Below are 14,634 nucleotides of genomic sequence, written 5' to 3' on the forward strand. Positions count from 1 at the left end.
ACACACTTCATTAGGAGGTATTCAAATCCTACTGATCAACACACCAACCACACCCAGATCAGAACAAAGGGAAGGAAGTTTGATTCATAATGAATGTATTCACCAAAGTCACACAATGACCGTCAGTGGAAGTGGTGAAATAGCCTTATTTAAATTAATTCAGGGGAACTGTAGCTTTGATCAGAACAATGGTTTCAGTTCCTCCTGAGAAAGAGCCTAAACCCAGAAAACTCTCATTGTGAAGTTAGCTGAAAGACATTTGCTACTATTAGACATTTCTTACATGTTTCCCTGACAAATACCACCTTTATTAGAACGTTTAACATGACTGCAACTAATGAAAAATATAATTTAACTGAGCGGAAATGAAGCTAACCCCAAAAGAAAAAGAAAAAATTGAGAAGAAATAAAATCTGGAGAATACAAAACTTTAATAACTCAACAAAAGCCAAGAACAGAAGCAGAACTGGCCCACCTTTCTGCCATTTAGTTTTGATTTAAGAACAGAAATGGAATCAATTTTCTTCAAGTACAAAACTAACAATGCAAAAGAAAGCCAAACCACCTTACCTGGGAGTAAAATCCCAGAGGAGATACATTCAAAGACACGTCTCAGTGCATCACCGGGGCTCAGAGGGGCAGACGCACTACTGATGGCCTTCTCGACCAGTAGCTCCATGGCCTGAACAGAGCACACAGAGGAACAGAAGATGTTGGAGATGGTTGGGAACAGCATCGTGGCTTTTCTCACATCACTTTTATTAATTAAGATACCTAATATTTTACACTGCCTTTAAATATTTCAAATATACCAGCAAAGCTTTAGAAATGTTTCTGACTGATGAAACTTTGTTAGTGCTGCAGCTGCCGAGTTCAGCATTTACACACAGTTCAACAGTCAGGAGGCAGACTTTCAGTGGAAGGTTTGAATTGGCTTTGAGCAGTATCCCAAACAGCTGATTCTGTTCATGCAGATGTTTTCAGTGGGAGAAACGTTTCATCATCATCATCATCATCTTCTTCAGTCTCACCTTATAAACAGGACATTGACCTCACAGCCCACTGAAGGAACAATGGGCTGGGAGCTCAGTTTGTTGATCATCAATATGCAAACTGTGATGACCATTGATCAACAACCACTGATCAATGGCCATGAGTCCCATTCACAGAGAGTTGGGGAATGACTGCAATCACAGCATTGTAAGATGGTGACAGATGTACCCTTAGGCCCCCTCCTCGATTCAGAGATGGTCTTTCCCTTTTCACGTAAATGGCCTCCTTGACTCCGCGCTCAAACCAGCGTTCCTCCCTGTCCAGGATGTGTACATCCTCATCATTGAAAGAGTGTCCACTGGCCTGTAGGTGTAAATAGACTGCAGAGTCCTGGCCTGACGAGGTGGCTCTTCTGTGTTTATGGACTGAGCAGGCACCAAGACGTTTAGGAATTCTCACAGCTTTAACCTCTGTACGTGTTTGGCAGATTTCTCCAGGGTGCACAGTGTAGCCTGACAAAAAAAATAAAAATCTGAAGATACTGGACAAGTGGAGGACAAAAGAAGAAGTGTCAGGCCTTTAAAAAAATAAATAAAAATCAACAGCCGATAAACATGACCTTAAAGTCATGTCCTTAAGAATTAAGGACAAACTCCCAAGTCATTTCAAACGTCCTCAAGGGGACAATGAGCTGGTCCAGCATTCCACAACAAAAATGAAAACCTGATGCTCCTCAACAATACGATCCGATATACCCCAGGGCCACCGGTACTGGACGGATCATTCCCCCTCATCCCTGGACTCAGTTTCATCTACAAAAGGCTTGTTAGTGGGCCTGAAGAGATCCTTGAAGTAGCCCTTCCACTGCCGGATTACGTCCTGAACTCAGTAGCACTCCATCCACATTTAGTGCACCACTTTCCCCTCCTGAGGTGCCCGACAGTTCGTCAGAACGAGGCCAACCACAAGTCTTCCCTCTGCTGTCCAGAACATACGATCACAGGTCTGGTGATACGATTACAAAATCAACCCGTGACCTAGGGTGTCCCAGTGCTGCGTGCACTTACGAACACCCTGATGTTCAAACATGGTATTCTGTTATTGGACTTGTGTGCTAATGACATGTCCATACCAAACACCATTCAGGCGCAGATCAGGCAGGCCATTTCTTCCAGTCATGCCCCCTTAGGCCTCACCGTCGTTGGCCACATGAGGGTCGAAGTCTCTCAGCAGGACATTAGCGCTGAGAAATGGTTACCCTCCAGCACTGCGCTCAGTGGCTCTAAACGCCCTTCTCCACTAGCATGCACTCGGCTCAACGCGGCTAGACTCTACTCGGCTTTGATCGTTTTCCATTACAATCGAGTACCAACTAATGTGTGTGAGGTCGTTACAGCAAAACAGTGGAAAGCCCCATGACATCATTAGTATGTGACTCACACAACACAACAATGGAGTACATTGAATCGACTTCGATCGCTTAGTACACCAGCCGAATAGAGACTAAAAAAAATTACCTGGTACCAGGTACTACGACCTAATGGAAAACCCTAAAAACCAAGTCAGTACCAGCAGAAACGGCTGAAGCAGAATGGGTACTGGGAACTGTTTTTCAGTGCATAACCACAAGCGATAAGTCAGGACTTGTTCCCTGACACAAAGGTCAATGGAAACAATCGAGTACCAATATACCAGATATTCACTGGAAAAATCCCAACATACAGGTAGACAGCCAGAGGTGTACAAGAATACCCACCCCTGCCCACCGCCTCTAACCAAGGACAACTCGAGACTGGATCAGGTCCCAGAGTCTCTCTTTAACCTCACACATCAGTTCAGGCTCCTTCCCAACCAAAGAAGTGACATTCAGTGTCCCAATAGAGATCGATAGACCACGTGACTTTCGCGCGTTGCATTGCAGGTACGAGTGGCAGCACAATCAAAACACTGCATCAAGCGCTAGTATTTCCAGCACCGGTAATCATTAATTCTGCGGTTTTAATCCCTACTTGCATTTTATTTTCTCCAAAAACAGTTATGTACAAAACGAAGGAGAGCACGGCAGGTCCGTACAAAGACAGACAAAAGGCAAAACAACAACAACAACAGAAAAAAAAAAGGTACGAGGAAAAAAAATCAAAGGAGTGAAAGGGTTAGACCCATACGAGCATACAGAGCGGACTAAAGACATTAGCGTGCTGCCCAGCTTTCATCACGCTCATATTTATAATTATATGGTCCTAAGTGTGAGTGCATACACTCATGAAGTGTTTGGTAACTTCAGATCCCTGCAACAAGCCCAGTTCCAGTTTACCGACGGATGTGTACAGGACACTGACATGTTCCAAGTAGCCAGGTGTGTAGGTGGACACCAGGTTTTATTCTAAGTGAAGGGCAACCTTTCAAAAACCGGACAGAGCAGAGGAGTAGCCAAGGCAATAGAACAATATAGAACTCGACTACTAAAATATAATTTATTTCACACAAAAGATTTAAAACAGTTAAAAACACCCCGGGCCAGGGAGAACACACAGTAAAAACATAAAAACAACACTAGAAGTCCAGTGGCGTCAGCCACAGCATCAATAATAATGGATTGCATTTATATAGCGCTTTCGAGACCCTCAAAGCTTTACAATTCCACTATTCATTCACTCTCACATTCACACACTGGTGGAGGCAAGCTACAGTTGTAGCTGCTCTGGTCAACACCAGTAGGCAGTAGGTAGGTGAAGTGTCTTGCCCAAGGACACAACGACCAAGACAGAGAGCTGGGGATCAAACCGGCAACCTTCCGGTTACAAGATAAGCTTCCAAACACCCTGAACCACGGTCGCCCCACTAAAATCAGAACGGGGCAAAGAAAACCCAGCGATGTCCCCGGCCGTCCTGTCTGTCTCTTCGCTCCGCAGTACTAGAAGAGAGGGGGCAGCGACAGTCACTGTTCTTTCCAGTGAAAGGGATTTCTTGTACCACCGTGTGTTTCGGGACTTGCCCCGCAATCCAGGCCCTCCGTCGCCTCTTCGTGACTTCGGAAACATGACTTGGACAATTTTTCTTCCACGAAGGAATCCGATAAAAACCGATCGCTTTACCCGTCGGCTTCCAGTGGCTGTCATGCGACCGGCTATGGCAGTTAATAATACAACAGCTTCTTGCCATTCTTTGCGTCTCTGTTGATCTCTGTGTGACTGTTGTCTTGTGCGCAGTAGCCACTTGTACCTACAATCCTTTGCGGTTTTACTCCGGAAATGACGTCACATTTTCGATCTCTATAGCCAGTCCCAGCAGCCAGGAACTGGAATGCCACAGCCTCTGCCCTTGATTGTCACTTGACCCCTATGGCATCTACTGGAGGTGGTAAGGCCACAGGAGGGTGGACTGTTGTCTTCCTGGGCAGGGTAAATGCGTCCCTGCATTTTTATTTTTCATGAGAACATTCTTCTATAATCAGAAATGGAAAATTAAGGAAATTTCATTTCTATTTTTGTTTCATTTTAGTCTTTGAGAATCTGATTGAATTTATCAAAACAACCACAACACTTTCTGTGACTGTAATATCAATTCAATGCACATGAAGGCAAAGCAACAAATGAACCATTTCCTCCAGCACTAAACAGACTTCATTCAGCATATTAACCCACACAATGAGGTGCCTGGGGGGCATCTGAAGGATAGTCAAGACCACCATAGAAATTTCTCAGAATTTTACAATTCCATTGTAAAAACTGCAAAGTGTCAAAACGCACTGCGGTTGAGGTCTAATGTTAATGGCACTTACCCATCCGGGGAATGCTGACCATGTGGGAACTCGCTGGCAGAGGTCTCGCAGGATTCGGATGATGATCACGCAGGACTGAAGACCATTGGCTCTAGCCTTTGATGCAATAAAGTTAGGTTTATGGAGTGACCCAGCGTGATAAGAGATGGACCAAACACGTTAATCAGTTTCATCGTAGAGGCTCCAAATACTACTGTGCATAATGGAAGCTTGAGTATGGTTCGATTTGCATATAAGCCATAACTGTTTGCAATCAGCTGCCATTCCCAGTAGTCTTGGACCTCGCAGTTAGTAAGGGAAGTCACAGTTTGCAAGACGCACAAGAAATGAGGACTTTTCTTGCCATCTTCTAAACCCTGACCCCAGATTTGTCCAGGTATCTCACAAACAGGGACTTAAAGTACAAGAGTCCACCTGAGAGGAGAATATAAGGACTGAAAGAGGCAAGGAAATCTGTTTTACTTTGCCTGTGCTTTGCCTGGTAGCAAAATCAAAGCAAAATATACAGATGTTCCTTTTTCTCTCAGTCCTCATTGTACAAAATATATAGAATAAAAACAATACAAACATTGAACATGAAAGCACTTCTGGATGGTACAACCTTGTGCTGGTTACTGTGCAGCCTTATGGAATCACATGTCACTATATGTCAATCTAAATTGGATTGGGAATACAAGGATGCCAATTCTTTGCTAGGAGGGTTTTTTGTGAGAGATTCAAATGAACTTGGGTTTATCATCTCTACATACAACATACTTTGACCAGATTTTTATTGGCACAGATGACATCCTTGAATATATGTGTGTGTGTGTGTTTTTGCTATAAATAGTTTAATTATAACCCAAAAAAACCAAACAAATGAATATACTGAAATAATGCATCTCATAAGGCTACAAGAAGAAAGTAAAATGATGTTCCGAACCTGGAACCACTTAGCGTGGCGCAGAACAGCCAGAGCGTCAAGGCATTTTTGCCTGTCCAAGACGTCCGCTGGGTCTTTCACCATACCCGAGGTTACATCTAAAAATGAATTCCAAGTGTCAAAAAGGTGATGAGGAATGGGTGTTTGACCAGGTCAGCGAGGCTGGCAGAGAACAAACACATTGCCACACATACCAGCTTCTCTTTCCGTAACAACCTACACTTGCTTTTTCAGAATTTCAAAGAGATCACTGACATTCGAAAAACACAGCAAAACACTAACGTCAAAGCTTTGTTTACAGACAGTGTACAGCATGTTAGGTCATTATGTTTACAGACTCACCTAAGACAAACAGACCATTACCATAGCTCCACTGAGTGTTTGGTCACAAATGTTTGAAGCCAAAACTGTTTTATCAGGTAATTGTGTTTGTTGGCAACTTGTAAATTAATATGGACGTTTTGTAGATGTTTCTTGTTCAAGCACTGAGAATCAAGGGATTCGACAGCTAATGATGAACTGTGTTACAATTAGGAAGAACGGGCTAATAGCAAGTGACCTGATAAAAAAAGTGGCACAGCAACAGTAGGTGTGGCAAAGTTTTTGGGATGTGAGAAAACCTTGGTCAAAAATCCTTCCGAAGCTCTCAGGCCCTACCAACCCTTTCATAGGAGACGATGTACTAGTGTCGAAAGAAAGGGAGGGGGGAGGAACAATTTAACTCTGTGCTCAAGTTGTATATTACATCAGATATATATATATATCTATATATAGATATATATAGATATAGATAAAAAATATATAAAAAGAGGAAGCAATGGTTGCTGAAGAGGAGAAGTACAAGAAAACAAAAGGGTTAGGATATCATGCATGCAAAAACCTAACATCAGTAGTTTGGAATAAGACCCCAACAATCATTATATACCAGAAGCCATATTCAGGTGCAACCACAGATTCCTCTGCCATAGTCTCCTTTCCTGAACTTTTATTAATACTCCCCTAAGAATAATCCTCAGAACAATCATCACAGTTACTGATTCATTATAATAGCTGACCATCTTCAAATCGTTTGTCCTCCTTTTTCCATAATGTATGAGGTTAAAGGTGTTTGCTTTTAGCTAAACATGAGCCGCTTTGAGCCCAATTTTGAGTGCAGTTTATGTAAAAAGACGACACGAATCAACTCAGGGGAGCACTTTAGAACAGGGGACGTCAGCATGGTGAAGTGTTCAGTACACAAAAGGAACATTTGTTTCCTGTGACAAAATCACAACCAAATTTCTCCGACTCGGCCAAATCTTGATTACAAAAAGCAATGCAAAATTCCCACCTGTGCACAACTAGTTCAGATTAAACTTTAAGACATGTCGTGTCTCCTATGTCTGTTCATTTATCACTTAGATGCGTACAGGAATTGTCTTTTGTTGCATAGCTTGATGAAAATTTGGAAAAAAGTAATGTACGTCTCCCAACAACAAAATGGAAACAATCCCCTGAAACACAGGAAACAAAACAGAATCTCACCTGGGAATAACTAGACTTAACACAATGCAAACACTGATCATGCTTTGTTTAAAGGATAACGATAGCATCTGAGAGGTAAGAATTACAGAGCAAAAGCACGAGAGCAATACTGCTGGCACATGCCCTTTTCATTTTCTTTACAACAAAACAAAGTAGTAATGAGAACCATGCAATTACAAGACTCAGACAATATTTAGGTTGGACGTCTCAAAGCAGATTATAGAAATCTGAGGTTTCATTTAGGGTTTAAAAACTATAATTTTCTGTTTACAAAAAGGCAGTTCACACTGTGCACAACACAGTAAAGGTAAGAAATGAGCTCTCATGTTAATGAGCTCTTTCAACTGAATCAAATAAGGAACATGGACTAGACCACTACACCAGCAAAACCACTGTGTGCCAGCAGGACAGTGCTCTTCAGAGCGTCAACCAACATACTGAAACTGATTTTACAGAGAGATAAATATCAAAAAAAAGAAAGCGAAAGGCTGTCTTGGGTTTCCAACCTCCATCCCGGCCGTTTTCCTCTCTGATGACGGGTGAAGTCAGCGTGATTGTCACTTGCATCTTTGGCTCGGTACAGGACGTCAGAATGATGGCTGCTTCCTGGACAGACCCTTTGACTTCATATTTCTCTGATGTTACCATCTGGAGGAGAACATTTTTTAAAAAGTGAAAATCAATTCATTTCCAAAGGAAATAACTTGAGGGGCGTAAGTAGTCAGCTCAGTGGACACTTTCATATGTATAGTTAAACCCTGTGATGGTTAAGAAGGTAAACTAGCTTCACAGCGCTGAGGTTGCTCTGCATCCCAGCCCCAGTCTGTGTGTGCGTACGGTAACTCTGTCATATACAGCAAGAAAATCAGAGCTTCTTCATCCCTGGAAGCTGCTGAACCCATCCAGTTTATACCCTCATTCAGTTCATGAGGACCCCTCAGGAAGTCTCCAGTGGGGCACAAAAATACTGATACTGGTGCAAGTACACAACAGATCACATGACAGGCTGCCGTATCAATACTCTCATCTAACAGATTACTCTGAGGCATATTCACAAGTAAATATTTAGGCAATATGAAGAAAGAAGTTGGTCTTTATAAAAATAGCAGTTTGTATGTCTTGTGTCCAAAGTGAGGCGGGAGATCTAAGTGTGGTGTCTGTCAAAGCTGCCACTAAAGGACAGGTGTGGGGTGACATGGTGAAGATATTACTGTTAGCTGTTTGGGGAGGTGCTCCACGATGGAGGTGAGGAGGCTCTTGGTGGGCTTCTCAGAGCAGAGCAGGACGAGATTGACATTCTTGTCCCCACGGAGCAGCAAGCCTTTGGCCAGGACACCAACCCTCATCACTCCCTTCAGGGCTCTGGGAAATGAACAAAGCACAACAGCAACTATTAGACTTGAAATCCCTCTAAGTAAGCGATTAAGCTTTCCTATCTCCGGAGAGCCATGTCACTACATCAGTTTTTCTTTGGACACGAGAGTCAAACCTTGGAGTAAGTGGTTCTCAGCACAATCTTACACCCCCTCCTTCCCCAGGAGCACCGACTGCACTGTGTCAAGTTGTTTTGCCTTTTTATTGTCACTACACACACGTACAGTGAGATTCAGAGCATCTCCGACCCAGTGCACACATGTGGGACGGAGAGGGGGGGGGGCGCACCCCTCAATGTGCCTTGGGTTGTTATAGCAACGCAGCTGGAAGTAGGTACTAAGTAGGAGAAGGTGCTAAAAATAGTGGCAATTAGGGCCGGGCCATATTATACCGTTCACGGTAATACCGGTACAATGTTAGGCAACGATAAGAAAATGAAATATCGCGATAGAAGATGGGTAAAACGCACATGCGCAGTGCCTTTGTTTTCATACGCACATGGCCAAAAAAGCACGGCGGCAACGGAGAATGAGAAGGGAGTAAGCGGATTGTTGAGTGAAACGGATGAACCAGAATTAGTTTGTAAAAATGGTGCCACTTCAGTGATGTGGAACTGGTTTGGTGTTTGTCCGTCAGATACACAACAAAGCACATTTTATTGTAGAACATGCAAGCGGGCCGTCGTTATTGCCGTATTTGTGGGACTAAGGCGCTCGTTAATCTGGGAGTAAAATGGGTCCTAAACTCCGTCCGCTTCAGGTCCCAAAGTCAAACGAACACTGCAGCATCACTGAGAGTTAAAAACTGTCTAAATTCTTTCATCTTTAATAAAACGATCAGCATTGCTGCTTTACCAGGTATAACTATGAAGTTTAACATCCAGGCACCCATGAAAACAGAATTTATTACACTTAACGGAGTTAGAAGCTAGCAGGAAGTTAGCGGAAGTTAGCTCGCTAGTTTAGCTAGTTACCTAAACATGATATAACATGTTCTGACTGAGAGATTTCTGAAAAAATTCAAACGTACAGCTCTGCTTTCACTTCCAACATAAATGAAGACAAGAAACTAAACAGCAGTGACGTTTGTAGGGTTACTGAAGTTTAGGGTTGCCAACTCCCTGAAAAATAAATAAGGGACACCTCGTGGCCAGGGCCGGGCAACCCAGTTGTCTTCACCCTTCCCAGTGTGGTGAATTTTGTAGCTCTTTTTTTTGTGTGTGAAATTTTTTTTTAACCATTTGACTTGAATTTGATTTAAGTAGATGCATATTCTTTGTGATATGACCATATGGGAAACAAATGATCATTTAGCCATTTATTTTTAGCTCAAAATGACAACATTAACACAATAAAACAGGTCTCTTTCTTAAACAGAAGCATGTCATGCTTAACTTTTGAGAATATAAGTAAATCTTTCTTTAAAAGAACTCTGTCCTGCTTAACTTAAAATTATATAAATTAATAGAAAACAATAGAACGAAAAACATTCTTGTAACAGTGCACATATAGTGCATTTAGTACAATTGGCTTCAGTTGAGGTATTATTTCAGCTTTTCTAATGCTAATCAGCTGCTGCCGTTTGTAAACCCGCTTGTTCCCATGATTACGCATCATAACTCATCATTATTATTCATCTATGTATTACTTTTATGTATTAGTCATCTATTTGTTGTAATCATCTATCCTTGCAGTTGTTTATTACACAAAATAAATTATATTATCACACTTCTGGCCACATAGCGCTGATATTCACTGCACCTTAACCAGAGGGTTTAAAAAAAACAAACCAGTGTTTACATACCATATCTGCTTCTGCCGTGGCCTGGTGGACAAAAAAATTGGTTAAGGGTTCCCCGAGCTTTCACGCCCCTCATGTTGTTCATGTGCCCACCATTAGAAGCATGCCTATGGAAAAAGTGCGCCGGCACACAGTGCAGTGCGCTTTATAGGTGTTGTCGTGCACTTTTCCAGCCAGGTGTTTTCCTTTTCCCATTCCTCCCTGTACTTTTGCAGCCTTTTTTTTTTTTTCTTTCTTTCTCTGAGGGGAACAAACATTGCTGGTCTAATGCTGGGCTTACACTGTGCGATTTTTGGCCCATTTTGAGCCGATTTTTGAGTCGTGCGACCGATTTGGTGATCGGCCCGATTTTGGCCTTCATCGTGTATCGTGTAGTATACGTGGGGTAACGAGAAGCGATTAACACCTCAGGACCAGCTCCCGATCATCAATCGCTCGTGAGGGTGTCATCGCAGCCGCTCACACTGCTCACGCGCAAACACGTAAACGTCGGTGAAAAAGACGGAGCAGCACGGCTGTGCAGTGTGTGATCTGGACACAAGCAATGGAGGCACAACTTGTAGAACTTTGGAATATAGTGTGAGACCCTGCATCGTAACCTACCAACTTATAACCCCTGCGAGTCAATCGTGCAGTTTGAAAATCGCACAGTGTATGCCCAGCTTTAGGTGTACTGTCGTCCGAGACTTGCACCGCAGTGTCGGCGTTTGTTTCCCTGTTGGCCATGCTTCTTGTTGTGGTCATCTGTTGTCTTCCGGTATTTTCTCCGTAAGCGACCTTTCCTCGACCAGTGAGATAAGCGGTAATCTGAATTGTCATACTCGAATTGTCATAAGTGTGCTGTCAGCTCATTGGTCACAAAGCAGGAGAGGGGCTGGGAATTATGTTTTCAAACAAAGCGTTAATTCCATTAACATTTATAGACTACTTTTGATTCTCACTGTATTACGGGACAAAGTGCGTCCCTTATTAGCTCAATACGGGACGTGTACTTTTGTTTCTAAATACGGGACGATTCCGTTTTTTAAGGGACGGTTGGCAACCCTACTGAAGTTGGACTAGCTGGTTTATAATGATGTGCTACGTGATCGCTAGCGACACAGCTATGTTAGCATAACATAAACAGTGAAGCTGGAGGATGAACGCTAACACTTTTCCACTCGATAAAAGTTAATGTGAAGGTTCCTGATGGTTAGGGACAAATGCAATCGCATGGCAGGATGCTGTAAACGGACCAAACTTCAGTCAGGAGAACAACTGAGATAATCCATCCACAATAGAAGGTTAGTCATTAATATACTGCAACAACATGGGAATAGAGCAGCTGTGATAGAATACAGCATTAATGAATCAATGGTACAGAAGTGGAGGAAGCAAGAAGAATGAGTTGAATAAAGTTTGATTTATCTGACTCTTTGTTTAGCTTAATGTGCCTTATAATCCCGTGCACCTTATGGTCCGAAAAATACGTGTTTGACTTTTTTATTTGGCACACTGCAGTTTAATGTTGCAAAGCTCCTCTTTTTAACTTCAGTGGATATTTATACATGGTTATGCTCAGGATATGTCAGCCCATTTCTACTGGAAATGCCTTTTGGTTAAACTTTCAGCAAGGAATTTGCATTTGCACTGTTAAATGTTTACATAGCTTTAATGCACATAAAAAACAGCTGCTTGTTTAAGTGAAAATACATGAATGGGGTTTTTTTGCGCTAGTAAAGTTGTGGAGTTGTATTTTGTCTCGCGTCAATTATATCGTCAGTTATATCGTTATCGCAAATTTTCGAATATATATCGTGATAAATATTTTTCGTCATATTGCCCTGCTCTAGTGGCAATGGTCACCCTAGTAGATGCACCCACAGTATGAATATCAAAACCCTGCATCACTGTGTGCTCAGCTTATCACACATTTCAACTTGACCTCTAACCTCAAGGTTACTACAACCTAACCGCATGTGTGGGTCGCGAACGAAACGGCTCTTAGAGCCGGATCTTTGACGTAAGCGACGCGAGCCGGCTCCTTATCGCGAGCCGTGTTTTTTTTTTTTGTTTTTTTTCTGTCTCTCACCCTCTCTCTCGCACTTTTTTTCCGCTTCACTCCGCATGCGAGCCTTGTGCTTTGCGCTGGGAAGAGGGGGGAGGGGCGGTAGTTACAGTCGCAGTAGCACAGGAACAGAGCAGGAGGGAGAGAGAGAGAAAGAGAGGCAGGGACAACAACGTCACATTAGAAAGGTATAGTAATCATCCACAACTATTTTCAGTTGCGGATGATAAAGGATTCAGAAAGTTTATTCATGCAGGCCCATATGACAGAGAATATGCATCTTCTTGTTGTTTTCATATTTTAATTTATATTTAATTGTGTTGTGGTTTGCAGTGTTTTGTGTTGTTTCACTTTAAATTTGTTTAAAAGGAAAAAGCTGAAAATTTAAATAGTTAAAAGTTGAAATGTAAATAGTTGGTTTTTGTATTATATGATTTATTTATTACATTTTATGTGCAGTGAATAAATAAAAGTATATTTATGGTGGCCCCTAGAGACAAAGCATGTACAAACTCAGAAGCACGTACCAACTCTAAAACACGTACGAGTTTGTACGTGTTTTGGAGTTTGTACGTTTGTACGTGCTTCGGAGTTTGTACGTGCTTCTGAGTTTGTACGTGCTTTGTCTCTAGGGGCCACCACATATATTTATATATTTATATATAAACATATATAAATAAAACCACGTTTGTTTGTTTTTTACATTAGTAATTCCTTTTGTGCAAAATTTTTATATTATTGTTAATAATAAATTAATAAAAGCAACAAAACAACCTGAAGAGCCGGTTCGGAGCCGAAAGAGCCCGGCTCTTTTTAGTGAGCAGAGCCGAAAGAGCCGGTTCTCTAAAAAGAGCCGGAAATCCCATCACTATAACCGCACACCCTAAAAGAGCCAGGCTGAGTACGTACCAGTGGTAAATGGCTATTAGATCTGCCAAACAAAGAAATGATCTGAACTTAGGCACTGGCTCCTGACCGACCTTGAAACTGTCTCGTGGGTTAGGGGGTTCATCAAAGACTGTTCTACTTGCAGTTGTTGACCAGTAAAACTAAAGATTGTCATCCACCCACACACCTGTCTTTTGCTGGTTCTTTCTTCTCTTTGTCTTCTTCTTTGGTCTTGTCCTGCTCTGTAATTATGTCAGACACCAGTTTGAGAGCACGTTCTGTAATTGACACAATTTTCTGGATGGACTGAAGCTCGTCTTCTGAGGGGTAGATGGCTGCATGCTTGGTCATAACGTAGCGGTCATCTGAGGAGTCAGGCCGGCGTGGAGGCTGTAAGACGGAACAGTTTAAACAGGTTTAGGTTTTATTAAATGACATGCCAGCGCTAAGATCAAAAAGCTTAAACAGGTATAAAAAAAACAGACTTTCAAATGATACATTTCACCTCTGAAAAGCCAAACCAAGGAAAAAAAACAAAAAACAAAAAAAAAAAAAAAACACGTTATTTTTTAACAATAACCATCAATTGTATTTTTTGTTAATTCAAACAAGAGATGGCCATTGTAGTCAAACTCAGAATACATAATCAGATAAGAGAAAAGCTAAGTTCTTGGAGCCTTCACTGCAAAAGCCATAAATCTTCCTCAAATGTTCATCAGTGCAACAGAACCGCAGGCAACAGTTCACAGTTCCTGGTCCACAGTTCCTAGAACTATATCCTAAAAATCAGCCAGGCTCTTGTTTCCTTTTGTTCACTGCTAAGTCCAGCATGCTCATTGTTTTCAGTGATGGCCTCAGACTTTGTTAGTCGTTCCCTGTACATGACTAAAGACTGGGGGGACAGAGCTTTCAGTCTGTGGCACCATCAACCATAAGCTCTGTTGAGAGCTTATTCATTTTACAACTACTCTATTAGTGTCTTATTACAAAAAACCCAAAGACATCTCCTACCACAGGCCCCTGAGGCTGCAGGCCAGGCATGCCAGGGCGGACTCCGAGTAGACCGGGAGGGCCCGGAGGCCCTTGTGGATATCCTCCATCTGGCATACGACGCCGCTCATCCCAATGGTGCTGTTCCTCCTCCATGCGTCTCCAGTACATGTCTTCTTCATAACGCCTGAAAATGTAAACCAGAACTGGTCTCACTCAAATATTTTAGCTGTCTGCTTCTTGCACCATGTAGAAATGTTTCACTGCTCCTGGGAAAAAAAGCGTGCATCATCTGTTGTACTTTACAGAAGGAAA

General features: G+C 42.3%; 1 protein-coding gene across 2 annotated transcripts in view; it reads right to left on the reverse strand.

Moving 5' to 3' along the window:
• Nucleotides 1–14,634, reverse strand: part of zfr (zinc finger RNA binding protein) — a 69,830-nt gene that overhangs the window by 1,792 nt on the left and 53,404 nt on the right. The window contains exons 12-18 of one of the 2 annotated variants that reach the window (XM_063490585.1): nt 14,341–14,506; nt 13,517–13,719; nt 8,432–8,582; nt 7,727–7,868; nt 5,697–5,794; nt 4,775–4,870; nt 571–682 (exon numbers count right to left, since the gene is read on the reverse strand). In XM_063490585.1, the coding sequence (XP_063346655.1) occupies nt 571–682; nt 4,775–4,870; nt 5,697–5,794; nt 7,727–7,868; nt 8,432–8,582; nt 13,517–13,719; nt 14,341–14,506 (968 nt within the window). Of the gene's footprint in view, nt 1–570; nt 683–4,774; nt 4,871–5,696; nt 5,795–7,726; nt 7,869–8,431; nt 8,583–13,516; nt 13,720–14,340; nt 14,507–14,634 lie in introns of those variants that run through there. The other variant, XR_010095350.1, reaches the window with a different exon arrangement.

Source organism: Pelmatolapia mariae, linkage group LG12 (genome assembly GCF_036321145.2).
Source record: "Pelmatolapia mariae isolate MD_Pm_ZW linkage group LG12, Pm_UMD_F_2, whole genome shotgun sequence".
NCBI lineage: Eukaryota > Metazoa > Chordata > Actinopteri > Cichliformes > Cichlidae > Pelmatolapia > Pelmatolapia mariae.